We start from the raw sequence: 14,859 nt of genomic DNA on the forward strand, positions 1-14,859 counted from the left end.
GAGTTACCCTCCATTTACTTCCTACTTATAATTTATTCAGAGTCTTTTAGTGTGATTTGCTTGGCAGGCAGGTGATTTTTGATGAAAAATTCATCACACCTCCTCAGTAGGATGCAAACGTTGCCCCTGTGAGTCCCTGCCTGAAGTCTTAGGGAGATGCAAGCTCCTCAGGAGCTGGCAGGCAGATGAGCGCTGATTTATTTCTGGGGAGTCCATTCTCACAATGGCAGATGGGGGCAAAAGCTTGAGCTAGTTAATACTTCTTTGGCAAAACTGAAACAACAAAAAGCATTGCACAGCTTGAAAGCTTGCCAGTGTCATTTGAGGTGTACGCAGAAATTCCCCTGAGTGCTTGCAGATGTAAAACAATTCCTTCTTAAAGGTGATTAGTTTAGGTATAATTAACCGGCCATGTCAGTGGTCTGTTGAGCTGAAGTATGAAGTAAAAGAAGGATTTTTGGTTGAAGTGTTCTAGTCCTCTGTCATCAAAGAAAACTTTTCTTGGTGCTAGAGGAGGAAAAAATGATAATATTTATTTCAATTGAGATTTTTTAGGTGGCTGTACTGTGCTTGTTGTTTCTTACTTCCTAAGCTGTGCTTTGTGGTATGTCTGGTGTGGAAATTGGACAAGAGGTGAGACCTGTCCTGCTGCTGCTGGCATATGAGACCTGGGTACACTCAGGAGTACGCCAAAATTTGCAGGCATGGGAAGTCTTTTCTCCCAGCAGTGACTTGGATGGGAAAACACATGCATTTCTGTTTTCTGGCTGTGTAGAAGCATAAGAGCAGACATAAGGGACTTTGCCACAGCTATGGGCTGCATATCCTTTTATGACTGAAATCTCCTGTCCGTAGAAGTCAGATTAAACAAGCAAGGTGCAGCACATGCCGTGGCCCCAGCAAGGCAGGCATGCATTTGCTCTCACATCTTCAGGCTTGCAGCAGGAGCTGTGCTCACACCATCAGCCTGTGAATGGTGGAGGATGCAGCAGGAGGGAACAAACGTCAGATTTCGGAGTGCTGTTGTCAAAGCAGCTGGAGAAATACCTGTGGATAAAGCAATCCAACTCTATACCCACCTCGCCATGGTTGGCTCACAGCTGTAGCCCCAAGCGCAGTGGGCTTAGATGCTTTGTTTCCCAACACCGTCTTCCTTTATCACAGCGAACACTTGCAAACAATTAATGTGAATTAGCAATTGCTTGTTGCTTTTAAATATTTATTTAAAGGAGAATTGTTTTTGTTATGTTGTTCCCCGACCCCAGTCATTTTGCCCCCATGCTTTTATGAAAAGGAAAAATAAATATAAAAATAGGTCTGTAATGTGAGCAGAGAGAAAGCAGTTAGTTTGCCAGGCATGTACATACTTTTTTGGATAGAAAGCCCATCGTCTGCTAAAGCTATCTTTCCTTTTTGAAACTCCTCCCTGATTCTGACACACAATTAAAATCTATATTTGTATGCAAAATTTTCATTTTAGGTGTTTATAAACCTTAATGCAGTACTGCAGATGGTATCTAAAAGATCAAAGACAGCATTTATAACTGCCATGTGGTGTTGATGGTATTTTTAATATTTCAGCCATGTCAACATACATTTGGTCATTACTTTTCTAAAGTCAAGTCTTTTCTTGAGTAATCAATGTAAGATGTTTGCATGATGGAAAGTAATTTAAGTTCAATTTTAAAAAAGATGTGATTCATACTGTAGGTTATGTTTGTTTAACAGATAACATTTTCACTGAGGGGTGGCAGTTTATTTTTTCTTAGTGCTTTTGATAGAAGAACATCTGGGACATTTTCCAACAGAAACACATTTTCTAACCTTTGCCTCAGCAACTCCAGTGGAAGTAGTACCTTTCAAAAATGATGGTTTTCCAACACAGTTTTGCTATCTGGCTAAAAATATGCAAGTATGCACAACACATACAAGCTATATTTAAATAAATAAATAAATAAATAAAATCCCATTTTCATTGAAGTAATTAAAAAAAAAATCAATCCAGCAAGGTCAAAACACTTGCTGAATGAAAATTTTGGGTGTGTTGATGTAATTGACATACTTGCTTCCCGACCAAATTTTGGGGCCAAATCATACAAATTTTGTATTTTCAAATCCACAAAAGCCCAACTGAGGTTTCTGAGTTCAGAAAACCCTGAGGAATTATCTCCCTTCATACCCTGTGAGCCCTTACTCCTGTTGACTCCCAGCGCTGCCTTGGGACCCCAGGGCACTGCGCTCCAGACAGATTTTGTGATGTTCATTCAGATTCAGCTTGAGCAGCACATTTCTGCAAATCACCACTGAATTTCCAAATTAAACCCTCCTGGATTTTTTCACCTCAGAAGGTGAGAGAAAGGGGGGAAACGTAATTTTTTTACGGCTGCATTTGGAAAGGGTTTTGGATACCATTGTAATTCCTTTGAAGCAATATTTTGAAAAATAACTGCCAACCAAAGTGGCAATGCAGAAAAGTGCCATCTTGTTCAGGATTTGTACACACCAATTTTTAACACAGTGTTCTTTTCACTAAGTACTACATACGTTAATTTATATTTATATATTGTCAATATTGTTGTAACCAAGCTTCTCCTTTTTAAACACTTCAGGAAAAAGGCCTTGTATTTTTAGGTGATTTTCATAAATGGAATAATTCTTTTCCTGTCACTAGTATCTTGCACTCAATACATGTAGCAATACTTAATATATTCTCTTCACAACTATTTGTTAAGTGATTTAGTTAATGCCTGATAAATGTTTTGTACAAAATAGATTCTGTACAGGAAAAAAAAATCTTTTAGATAAACATTATTTATTTTTACTGTTTTGTAAGTTAGACACTATAATGAAGCTCCTTTTTGCCAGAATTACTGGAAGTGCCTCTTGGTAAAATGTATTATACAGTAAATATGTATTCAAAATTATTAGAAATACTTGTCACAAAATGAACAATGTGGATGTTGCAATGTGAAGACAAATGTACAACATAAATATAATTCTGTGGTATCCTGTTTGCTGTGTTTCTTTTTCCTTTATCGAACAAATTTGCTTTCAGTGCTCAGCTTTCTGCTTAAGTGCCAGGCAATGGATGATCTATCACCTCTTCAAACTCTGATTCAGTAAGGTTGGTGGGAGGAGTTAAGCAAGTTTTATATCATGTCCAAAATCACATGCTTTCTCTGAGCTTTCAGGAGGAGGGTATAAAATAGGTGAGCATCAAACTGCAGAGGTAACTGATAATACTAGACAATCCTGAAGAAGGATTTCTCTTGGGCGTCATTCATACTACATAACTTTCAGCATAGACAAGGCAGACTTCTAATTTGTTTCAAGGCCAGTTATGTGACTAAACACCGAGCTGAGCAGAGGGTGAGGTGAGGGCTGCTGGCTTTGTGGTGGCTGCCAGGCTCGCCCCTCTCCTGCTCCTCAGTGTCCCTGTAATCCTATGCTGAACTTCCACCAGCTGGCCATCAGCTGTTTGAAAGTGCAGCCATTAAAAGTGGTCACATTTTGCCATTGTGTGTCCTGCCAATGCAGAAGGTATTTTACCCTTTCTCCATCTTGTTTGTTTCTCCTGTTTGGGTATGGCAGGGTTATGCTGGTGCATATGTATCATATATTCCTTCTTCTGAAATGTTTGACTATACCATAAAGCAGGTAAATATTGAATTATCTGCCAGCCCTGCTCTGTATGTGATTGTGACCCTTGCTCACATTTATTGGTATCTGATTATTTGTAACTTTACCAGTAGAATTCTGCAGTTTATTTCAGATCGCTAATAAATACCACATTAAATGCTGCATGACTCAGACAATATGTTAGAAGGCTTCATTATAAACATCCTTCTTTAATGAAGACCACTATTTCAATATCTGTCGTCTGTCTACTTTTCAGTCCAATATGGACCATACTGTTTGAATGTGCTTTATATGTTATGGAACTTTTTAGTCTTAGTAATGCAGAGTAGCTAACGTTTCCAGAGAAAATGAAATGTGTCACCTTAATAGTGTTTTCCTTATTAATCACAAAAACAATGTTAAAGTGGGACATCAGTAAGTTAAATCAATTTTCATGCAACTGTTTTGACAAGTATACTGTCATTCTACAGTGAAAGATTTTGTAGTCCATGATGTGGACTAGTATTGATATCTAGCATATTTCTTTGATCACTGTTTACGCTTTCCAAAAAAAAAAAAAAAAAAGAGAGAAAATAAAGCATCCTACAGCGATCTAATTTTCCTATTTTTTTCTTAAGTTTTATTACCTACTTTCATCAAAATCTGGAGAGCTTTTCAGACAAATTGTTTGAAATGTTTGCCTAAAAATTTTCTGTATGAGCTATCTATTCAAAGTTTCTTTTCCTATAACTTTAAAATTACAATTTTCAAAATATGGAAAAACATCAGCCTCAAACCTGTCTGTTAATTTTGAAATCCCATCAGTTTATCCGTTCTCTGGCTTAAATTCTGAATGGCAAAAATGTAAGGAAATTTGCACCAGGCAACGATTAGAAATGTATTAGTTGTTAGCATTGCCAGTGTGAAAGTAAAATATGGATATACCTATTATAACCAAGATGCTCATAAGCCTGCAGCTGGTCTGTTCCAAGCTTTTAATAACTCTGTATCATGGAATCATTTGACCCAGAGATTCAGAGCTGCCAACAGAGAAGCACACTGCTGGAGTGACAGAGAAAAACTCTTTTCATTCAATACACCTCATCACAAAGATGAGACTACCAAGGTAAGAACGCACTTGTCTTTAGAAATCACAGGACTCTCTCTGGAGCTCTTCAAACAGTGAGAGGCTCCCATGGGAAGGGATGAGCAACAAAACACAGAGTAGAAGCAGTCAATTTGCTAATGAGACCACACATGAACATGCCTTTCTTGTAGTTCTGGTAAAACATAAAGGAGACCATGACGTGCAATCAGTAGCAGCTCAATTAAATGCTGCATTTTCCAGGTGTTCAAATTACTCTCAATTGCTCAAGCAAATCCACTGCCTAAAAACCACTTAAAGTGTCTCACTAAAAATAGAAAGCTCAGAGAATTCTTGGCACTCTGCTTGCATTTTTTTTTTTTCCTTTTCACCCTTCAATTCTCTCACTAAAATTCTGTGGAAAAAGACATTAATTATCCCTTGTGCCACCACAGGCTCCCTTGATATCATTGGTGTTTCACATATGACAGTCAGCTGCCTAATATCTTTGTGCTGCCCTGACTAATGGGGTGAGTAGCTCTGGGGTAGGCATCTCACACCATCTGAAGGCGTTTTAACTACTCCACACTGGGATCCCCAAAAACTAGCACGCGAAGGAGAAAACTGTCAAAACCAGCTACTTTGTTGAGCAGCTTCACAATCAAAGCTTCACATACAAAAACTGTCTTAATTCATGATCCATTGGGATAAAACATGCAAGTTTAAAGTCTTACCTAAGGCTTTGATGACTTGTGCCATGCTCAGTCTGGACTGCTTGTTGTGATCACTAAATAACCCAGGATAGATGCAGTTATAATGATTTGGAAGCTTGATACAGATAAAAAGTTGCTGCAACATCTGCTTATCTGCAGCCAGGAAGCACACAGCAGAAGGGTCCTGTTTGATCTGCATGATGATTTCATTTACAGTGACTGTTGCTAGTAAATTACTTCACTTCACAAGCTTTTGCACCTGGCAATTGTTTATTACCATGCTTGCCGAAGGCATCGTATTCAACAGATTCCACACCTTCAGTATAATAAACTGTTCTATTAGAAACTTTACACCTTCTCTTTCCAAATTTTTAACCTAAATCTTATGGTTTAAACCTAGTTCAAGGAACTTATCTGCATTACAGAAAGTGCTGTGGGATTTTATTAAGATTAATGGTGTTAATCCCTAGTAGTTGGCCAAATTCCAGTTTCTCTTATTCTGTTCTTCTAAACTAAAATTCTGCCAAAGCTACAGTTAACCCCTGGAGTAACTTTCTGCCCTGAAGAACTGTATCATTTTGATGGATCTCTTTATTTCTCCATTGCCTCTGCTCAGAACTGCATCTCCTCAGGGTCCACGGGGATCTTTACAAAGTGTGGTTTTATATAGGTACACATATTACTTCCCTTCTCCTTAAAACTCTAGACAAAACCTGTCTGTATCTGTAATTTGAAGGACCTCATCATTGAAGGACAACCTCCTACCACTTTTACCTGATCTGTTACTTGGTTACCTTGTGCAACTGCTTTCAAGATAATCTACAGCCATTGAGTATGCTCCTATATGTTACCCTAGCATGGAGAACGTACATGGTAAAGGTGGTATTGTTCCATTGTAGGGCTGCAGCAAGTGCCAAACTGAACCCCAACTGCTGTTTCCCCAAGTGCTTCTAACAGCCAGTGTGTATCTCTGGTTCTCTGATATGGAATGGATATGTGAGGTTTGTTCTGACAGTGGGTTTCGTATTCATTTATTTGTCTAACAAGGATTGCTTTATCAGCTAATTGTAAACATCTTTACTGCATCTGCTTGTCACTGACTCCAAACTATATAATTCCCTGAGAATCACAGAAAGCAAAAATGTATTTTTCATAAATTTTTAAAGTGAAATTTTACTGAAATTTATGTACTCAGAGAAAATTCTTTGAAAGAAATAGTTGCTTCCAACCCATTGTGCTTTCTAAATTGCTTTTATTCTGGCAGCTGCATTTCCAGACTCAAGTGTGGTGGAATGTCTCGAGCATACTGCTCATTGGACAAGGATTCAGGAGATCTGGATCTGTTTGATTTTTTTTCCTGAGCTCCGCACAAACTTCCTTCATGGTCTTCAGCAATCATGAATGATTTCAGTTCGTCTCCTTCAAATGTAGTTATTACTTGCTATTACTATACAGACAAAATGCTTGTTTTTGTCTTCTGCATCTTCACTCCTGCACTGTGCTCTCTGAGGGTTTAGGAGCTCACCACAGTGGGGGGACTCTGGACCACAAGCAGTTGCTGCCAAAACTGTCTCTCCTTTTGCATGAGTCATTCCAGGTTCAGGAGGGCAGCTCAGAGTTGCAGCATTCACAGAATAGCATAAATAAAATAATAAAAGATCATTTGGCCAAGTGTCAAGCTAAGTAGCTGAGAACTCATTCTGCTGAAAGTCTGTACATAGCTCCGCTTTCTAATGCAATACTAAGGCTTGGGAATGTGCTCTCTGTCAGACCATAGAAATTATACAAGCTCAAATTTTAAGACAAAATGACAACATGGTCTATCAAAATCCTGGTTATACGTTTTCTGAGTTTCTCTCTATCTCTCTCTTTTTTTTTTTTTTTTTTAAGTCAATATTTTCCTTTTATCAGATAAAACCAAAAGTTTCTTTGCAGTGTTTATATGTGTATTCAGGTTTCAGTGTAATGTTTACATTTGCAGGCAAGCCCTTAAATATCTGATAGAATATGTTTTAACAAAACGTCTTTTACAAAAGAAAAATGTTCATGTGTCTGAACACTGCTGTTGTTTTGCTGTTGTTGTTTTTTATTTGGGGGGGGGGGGGGGTGAGACCTTACAAGGTTAGCATTTTTTCATGAAATGTGCTTGAAGAAGCAGCAGCCAGTTCTGTGGAGCTTCACCTTAGAGACCTGCTGTTGGATGGTTTAAAGACTGACCCACAAACCTGCTGTGTGATTAGCGTATTGACATGTCTATCAATTAAGATTACTCTTGTCCCAGCTATTCACCATGGCTAGACTAGGCTTTGTAAATGTAATTCATTGAACCCTGTACTTTAGAAATGAAGGTGGTCTGGCTTCTAATTTCCTGTAATAAACACAAGGTAGGAATGCAAAGAAAATGGAAACAAACCTTGAGGAACAGCATTTAGCCTGATCCTTTGTCCTATATATGCTTTCAAGGCTTTGTTTCAATTATAGAATAAGCATATATAAGTAAGCAATTTCTTTTGGGACTATGGGAAAGCAAAATCTTTCTTTGATTAATTGTCTAGTGAGCTTTCAGGGAGTTTTGTGACATTGTGCTTCGGCAGTGCTTAACTGTGGTAGGCAGTGAAAAGAGAAATCAGAGTGGGGATTGCGTTAAGAGGTGTCCTGTGATGCATCAGAATTGGTAGTGATTTGTTTTCCATGTCTCAGTTCTCGTTAATAAATCAAAGTAGGTGATCTACTGCATCACCTTCCTATGCAATATCTATTGTGTGGGAGGCCTGTGAGACTGATAAATTCCTACCTGGATGACACTTTCTCCTCTGCCAGATGGACTCACTGAGTTAGTTTTAGGGGGGATCTTATGTTCATTTTCTCCAAGCATCTAGAAGAGAATTGTAGAGGAAATAAATATGACTGTTGCTGAGGACTGCTATAATTAGCTCATAAGTGAATGGTGATGCTCATTTGGAAGATGTAAGAAAATTTTCCATAATGGAAAGTATCTCCGTCAGGGTGGTTTTGGTAAAGTTCCAGTTAAGATATCTACACCTATAAAGAAGTCAGAGAAGGGTTTATAAATAAATTCCAGTAAAAGACCAACTGTGTTAGAAAGCTGATGCTGAGGATTTACAGTGATACAAAAATCCAGAAATGATGAGAATATTGCACTAAACCTGATAGGCCTCATTCTTTAAAGCATTACTTCATCTTAAACTGCATACCCCTCCCACCCCATTTTTTTTCTTCCTTTTTTCTCTAAGGGTTGAGAACCATGCCCCAGAGCTTATCGATAAAATCTGTAGCGTAATGGGGTCTCGGATGAATTATGTGAAAGAGATTTATATAATGAATATGGTATTCTGAATATGAACTTCACCTATATTAAAGGACATTGTGGTGAAGGCTACCAGTGGCAGAAAAACTGGAGTTTGTCAGAAGTCATTGGAGGAGACAAGGTCAGCAACAAAGATTAAAGATTAGGCAAAACTAGTACAGATACTGTGTAAACTCGGTTTTACTAATAATTGAAGGAAACAGGCTAGAAGCTGCTCTCAGAAAGAGGCTGAAAGAACTATTAATTCTCCTAATCACTAATTCCTGTGGGCTATCAGGCACACTGATATCTCTTAGAAAAGGGGAAAAGAGATTTCCAAGTTTCCAAACCAGCCAAGTAAGGATATAAGACATATTAAAGAACAAAATGTGAATTATGTGCAGTGTAATAAAATTCCAGCCGCATTAAGAACCCAAAATGGAGATATAATGAAGGAATGGATAATAATTTTTTTTAAATCTAGGAAAACAGAAATCTGCTCCAAGGTGCTGTGTTTGGCACCTTACCATTTTGAGTGTCAGTGGAGTTTTAGCTGCCACAGCAACATACCCAACTGCAGAGGGTAGAAGAGGCAAGGAGGAGGAAGGAAGAAGAATTTGTAGTTAATACCTTCTCTGGTTTTTTAATGAAACCTCACAAGTTAGCAGAACACGCAGGATTTATAACCTTTCTCAGTTCAAGTGACTGTGCTGAGAACCACATCCCTCACCATTACATGAACTTCCTATTTCATGTTGCCATTTCAACATAACCATGTGACAGGAGAAACACAGGGCTGGAATGAAGTTTGCAAAATTTTCCTTTAATTTTGGCAAAAAGCTTGACAGATTATCTAGTACAATTCTGTCCTCTCCTTTAATGGATCTCTTCATGCTGGTTTTATTTCATGTTGGCAAGGACTTTGCCCAGGGGCTTTGTGGGAGTACTGGGCATACTGGGAAGAACCAGTGCCTGGATTGGAAAGTTCTGTAAATAACCTTTTCACCCCACATCCTATCTTCTCCCAACCAGCCCCCCCCACCCCCCTTTTTTTTCTTTTTTCTGGCCCATTCTGCCCTGAAATCTTTCTTTTCCTGGGAATGAGCAATTAAGAAGATCAGGATTATTTTTTCTCTCTCAACAAATCTTTGTCACGTGCTCCATCAAACTTGTAGCAGGTTCCAAAGAAAAATACCCCAGGGAGGGCTTAAGTGCTCTCCAGGATTTCAAGCTAGGGCACCCGGCATTGTTGCTTGCCGTATGCCCGATGTGCTGGAGTTAATAGGAGGGGAGGAGGGAAGAAAAAATTGAGGACGTGGGAAAGGAGGATGGGGGGAGATGAATACCAAGTTCTCAGGCAAAACAGGAGACAGCAGCCCCCCCACCCCTATGTTTATTCCTTTCTCTACCTCCAGTATAAGATGTACTGTCCTTAGTCTGGGTAATTTATAAAAGGTGGTCTTTCCCTCCAGCTTTTCCTATTTCTAAGTTGGGACCTGAGCGTGTGCATGAATGTATGGGTAGGTATAAGTGGTAGAGGGAGCTTACCTAGAAAAAAGGGTAGGCACCATCTGTGGAGATTTCTGCTGCCAGGTAAGATTTGTTTTTTCTTCTCTTTGTTGAGTTGCCTTTTTGAGAGGATGTCTCTGTACCCGTCTCCTGTGGCCACCTAGTCTAACAAGTGCAGCTCCTATGCCTGTGGGCTGCCACATAACAAAGGCATGTCTAAGGAGGCTTATTGCAAAGCAGACTTGTTTCCAGTGGGGGGAAGGACTTTTTTCATTTCCTGGAGTTTGAATGAGTGGAAAGGCACTCCGGGAACTGCCTGGTGGTGCCTCAGCCCACTGCATGCATGCTTGAAGGTCTCTTCCTTGGACCTGACCACCCAGCACAGCCCTACATGCCAGCCCTCAGAAGGGTACAAGCCGCTGCTGCCCAAGCTGTCTCACAGGTGAGCTAGTGGGCCTGCTCTCGATGGGATGGGAAGTGATCTCGTGGGAGGGGGCTCCTGCACCCTGGCTGGCTGGAACCAGAAGTGCGAGGAGGGATCAGTGCCCCAGCTGTGAGCCCTGGTGATGAGCAGGGAGATGCCGTGACCACATAGTGGTCCTTCAGACAGTGTCACCAGCTGGGGTGTACACAGTTGTAGAGAGTGTAACAAAGTTTGTAAGGCTCCCTTCACTTCAGGGCACCTGCTCCAGTGCCCTTCTTTCCCATTAGAATGACTGGTGATACAATTCTGCCCATTTTATTTATTTCAGTACTCCCCCCCAAAAAAAGGCAATTTTAAGGTGGAACTCACTTGGTTTTACTTGATTCTTCATAAGTGTGGTAAAACACCATGTTCTTTCCACCTTTATCCTCACAGAAAATAAAAAATTTCTGGCTTTGACAGTGTCTACTTTAGTTGTGTCCAAGAGAACCTCTGCTAATTTGGGGGCTGATAGTACAGAATGCATTAGAAGAATTAGGCACTGTTTTCACTTATGTACCTACTCTTCCTTGACTATTATGGAGAAGAGCAGCCTTAAATAAGTGAAGAATTTCCTAAGACAGGAAACAGCCCTACAATGTTTTCTTAGTCTCTGGTAAAAGTTACAAAATGGATCTAGAAGGACTAATCCATGGAAGATCCATTTACTAAATATCTTCAGAGATCCTTGAAGACTTCAGAGGAAGCTTCAGAAGATGCTTAGGAAATTAGGAAATACTTCTTAGAGGGTATCTGGTATCTGGTATCAAGAGAAAATACATTGTCTGTATGTACACATGTAACTGTTTATGCTTTGGTAAACTTGTTTTGTTCTTACCATGTAGTTACTTGCTTATGAAAGAGCTGAATACTTTTGCTGCCAGAAAACCTACATTTTGGAAGATTGTGTGCAGGCTTAGTAATAAGGACTCATAAAACCAATGAATATATTTTTATCGCTGCAAATATTACATGGTAAACATACTTACTAAAAATAACTAGCAAATCTAAATATTGTGCCAAGGTAATTGTTGCTCAGGTCATATTTTTAAACTATTAGTGAGTAGACAGAATGCACTTAATCCATATAATAATATCCTTTCAATTAGGAGCTTGTCTTCCAATAGATATAGCTTTAAGAAATGTTTGTGTATGTGTATGTACATCCATACATAAACACTTCTGCAATCATTAATAGATCAGGTAAAGAATGTATGATTATATTCATCTCAACTGAGTGTGCACAGACATACATAGATATACACAGGGAGAACTACATGAAGTTTGCTAGATACAGGAAGCTTTAGTTTAGCACTGTAAACTTGAGGGGGTTGAATTTGGCCCAAAATGTTTCAGTGATGATGAGGTGACTGCATTTCTCTTGTATTATCAACTAAATGGACCTGTCTTAAACAAGGAGAGTGGTGCAGGCTGAACTCCAGCTCTTTGTCATTATCAGCTTAACTGGTCCAGAAACCTGATCACAAGGAAATGTTGTGACACTGTTTGGGATTATTCTTTCCAAGCATTCCTGATACATCTGGGATAGAAGAGCTGACATGGATTATCTGTCTTCAGGTTTCATGGCACACTGAAAAAATATGGTGTCCAATAAGATAGGGCAAAAAGCTAAGGCTGTTGCTATAATATCAATGGAACCAAAAAAAAAAGCGTTTGAGCAGCACTAGACAAGTTTGTGGTTAGCGAAACACTCATATTTATACTTGTTGCATGAAAGAGGAAGTATTAGAGCTAACATTGCAGTGGTCTGTGGTACCCCTGGGCCCTTTACTCTGCTCTCCATTTTGTGTTAAGAGCTTCCCTCAGAGATATTATCAGAGCATCTGAAATGATGCTCTGAGATACAAGGTTGGAGGTTGCTCCGGGTCAGAAAACTACTGTCCTCTGTAAAGCTGTGCCATAGTTACAAGTAAAACCTGCAAAACTTGTGCAGCTATCAGTCCTTCCTAGGACATTTCTATTTGACACCCAGAGTGCCAGAATAAATGGTAATAATTCTTATAATTTGTTTATACTCTTGAGCGTAAGTCTTGTTTGAGCACCACTGTTGATTCTCTGTCCTTTCATGAATTGTACCAGCTCAGTGTGGCCTGATGCAGTCAAGCATCACACATTAACTTGTATGACGTGGTCAAACTCTGGCGTGTCATATTCCACCTCCACACCTCCATGGCATTTCTCTTTTTGTCCATCCCTGTATATGGGGTGCAGTGGAGGAGACTGTGCAGGCCAATGCTATTTTGCTGGACATTCCCAAATTGGCTATTGCTTTGCTCAGTGATAAAGACAATTAGCTCCAACCACATTTCAGATGTTTTCCTTTCTCAGTTTTTTTTTTTTTTTCATTCCTAGATTGCTGTAATAGTAATATACAGAGCATTTCAAACTGTAAACTAGAAGCTATTATTTCATGTGCTTACCTGGCAGCATACCTTATGTGTGTGTCTTGCCCATACTCACAAGTTTGAATGAATTTATCCTCATGTGAGTTCTGTGAGGTATATCCTGGCATTTTCCATTGTACAAGTCTGTGAGAAGGGCATGCAAAGTGACTTTTCCCAAGTTCACAAACATCACCAGCAGAGTAGGAACAGTTTATATGTTTTCTGCAGCAAGCACAAACCATCCTTCTTTTGTTATTGTTGTTTTAAAAAATATTTGTACACTCATTAGTGCTGACAAGGAAATGCATTACAGTCCCTGATGTGACAGTGTCAAATGCAGTTATTTCTCTTACATGCAGTAAACCTTCTGTTTCATCTGATGTCATAGAGAATTCTCACTGGAAATTTTGGTACCTGATTTATCTCAGACAGTCTTTTTGCCTTGCTTATATACTAACAAAGTCTAGATACACTTTTGTTGTTTTCACATTTCTGAAAGTACAAATGCCTGTTGTACACACCTTGGAATTCATGAATACAAATGTATATAATGTATATATATATATTCTTAAAACCATATCTGTATCTTATTTGTGTAAGATCTGTGCTTTAGATAAACATGAAAGAATAGGAACTTCTATTCCTATTTTCAGCCAGCAGTTCTATAAAACACAGTGCTGCTCAAAGTGAGCACAGAAGCTGATTTCATAAATATTTTCGGATCTGATTTAGAGAGATTGAAACTAAAACCAAAGTAATGTACTATGTAAGTAGAAATTTAAGAATTACTGATATCTTTGGTTCTCAAAGTGCAGTATTTAGATTTTCTTTACTTCTTTGTATTTACCTGCAAAGAAGCAAATTCACACTTTTCCTGTAACAATTGACAAAACCACTGAGCCCTAAGGCCCTATCTGAAATGGTAAAGAGAACTAAACCTCTTTATTCTTGTGTAACTCATTAGCTATGATCAGATGATTAGAGATAATGTTTCAATCTAAAACAATTCAAGTCCCTCATTAACAGGGCTAGATTTCCTTTGATCTAATTACTTAATGTCCCACATATATAGGAAGTTTAGAGATCAACTCTGAGAAATCTCTGCAATAATAGTCACATCTAGAAATGTGAATTTACATACAAATTCCAGAAATGTTATTTAAAATGCCTTATTTAGTCTGCTGGTGATGCTTGGCCAAATGCTCAATGAAATCACATTGATGATAGCTCGAAAATGAAGATGAAAGCGGTTTACTGAGTATGATTTAATCTTCATTATTATAGGCAAGTGGATTGCAAATTTCCATAATTAAGCATCCAGTGCACTGGTCAGATTCTCTTGTGAAGTTTGATAATTGCTGTTGTTAGGAAAACAGTACAGCAGGGTGTTGCTGTCACATGACAAGCTTATGAGGCTGAGCTAATAGGATGTCCTTTTAAAATGTTCTTCATGTTTTCTAGTTTAGAGGCAGGGTATATCATGGAGATTTCATCAAAAGAAAATACTCAGTATTTCTCAAACAACTCAATCCTGCCCATTGACCGATCTTCATTCAAATCTGAATCTTCTGCTTCCAAGGAGAAACAATCATGTTGTGGAGGTATAAAGGTAGAGTAAGAGTTTTCGAATATTTTAGTAGGGACTTAGAAAACCTCATTTTTATTTTATTTTATTTTATTTTTGAAATAACCCTTTTTAAGTTGTGATTATGTGTTGGTGAGTCAGTACAAAGCTATTGAAGTTACTTCAAAGCCACAAA

The 14,859-nt window shown here is 38.7% G+C and overlaps 1 protein-coding gene across 5 annotated transcripts in view; it reads left to right on the forward strand.

Annotated features, from left to right (window-relative positions):
• Positions 1-10,005: 10,005 nt before the first annotated feature.
• LOC121073432 (solute carrier organic anion transporter family member 1C1-like) overlaps positions 10,006-14,859 on the forward strand; it is a 31,399-nt gene continuing 26,545 nt past the window's right edge. The window contains exons 1-3 of one of the 5 annotated variants that reach the window (XM_040564304.1): positions 10,016-10,315; positions 10,585-10,673; positions 14,561-14,708. In XM_040564304.1, the coding sequence (XP_040420238.1) occupies positions 14,580-14,708 (129 nt within the window). In that variant the 5' untranslated portion in view covers positions 10,016-10,315; positions 10,585-10,673; positions 14,561-14,579. Of the gene's footprint in view, positions 10,316-10,584; positions 10,674-14,560; positions 14,709-14,859 lie in introns of all 5 variants that reach the window. The other 4 variants (XM_040564310.1, XM_040564336.1, XM_040564326.1 and 1 more) reach the window with 4 other exon arrangements.

This window comes from Cygnus olor, chromosome 1 (assembly GCF_009769625.2).
Source record: "Cygnus olor isolate bCygOlo1 chromosome 1, bCygOlo1.pri.v2, whole genome shotgun sequence".
In the NCBI taxonomy this organism is placed as follows: Eukaryota; Metazoa; Chordata; class Aves; order Anseriformes; family Anatidae; genus Cygnus; species Cygnus olor.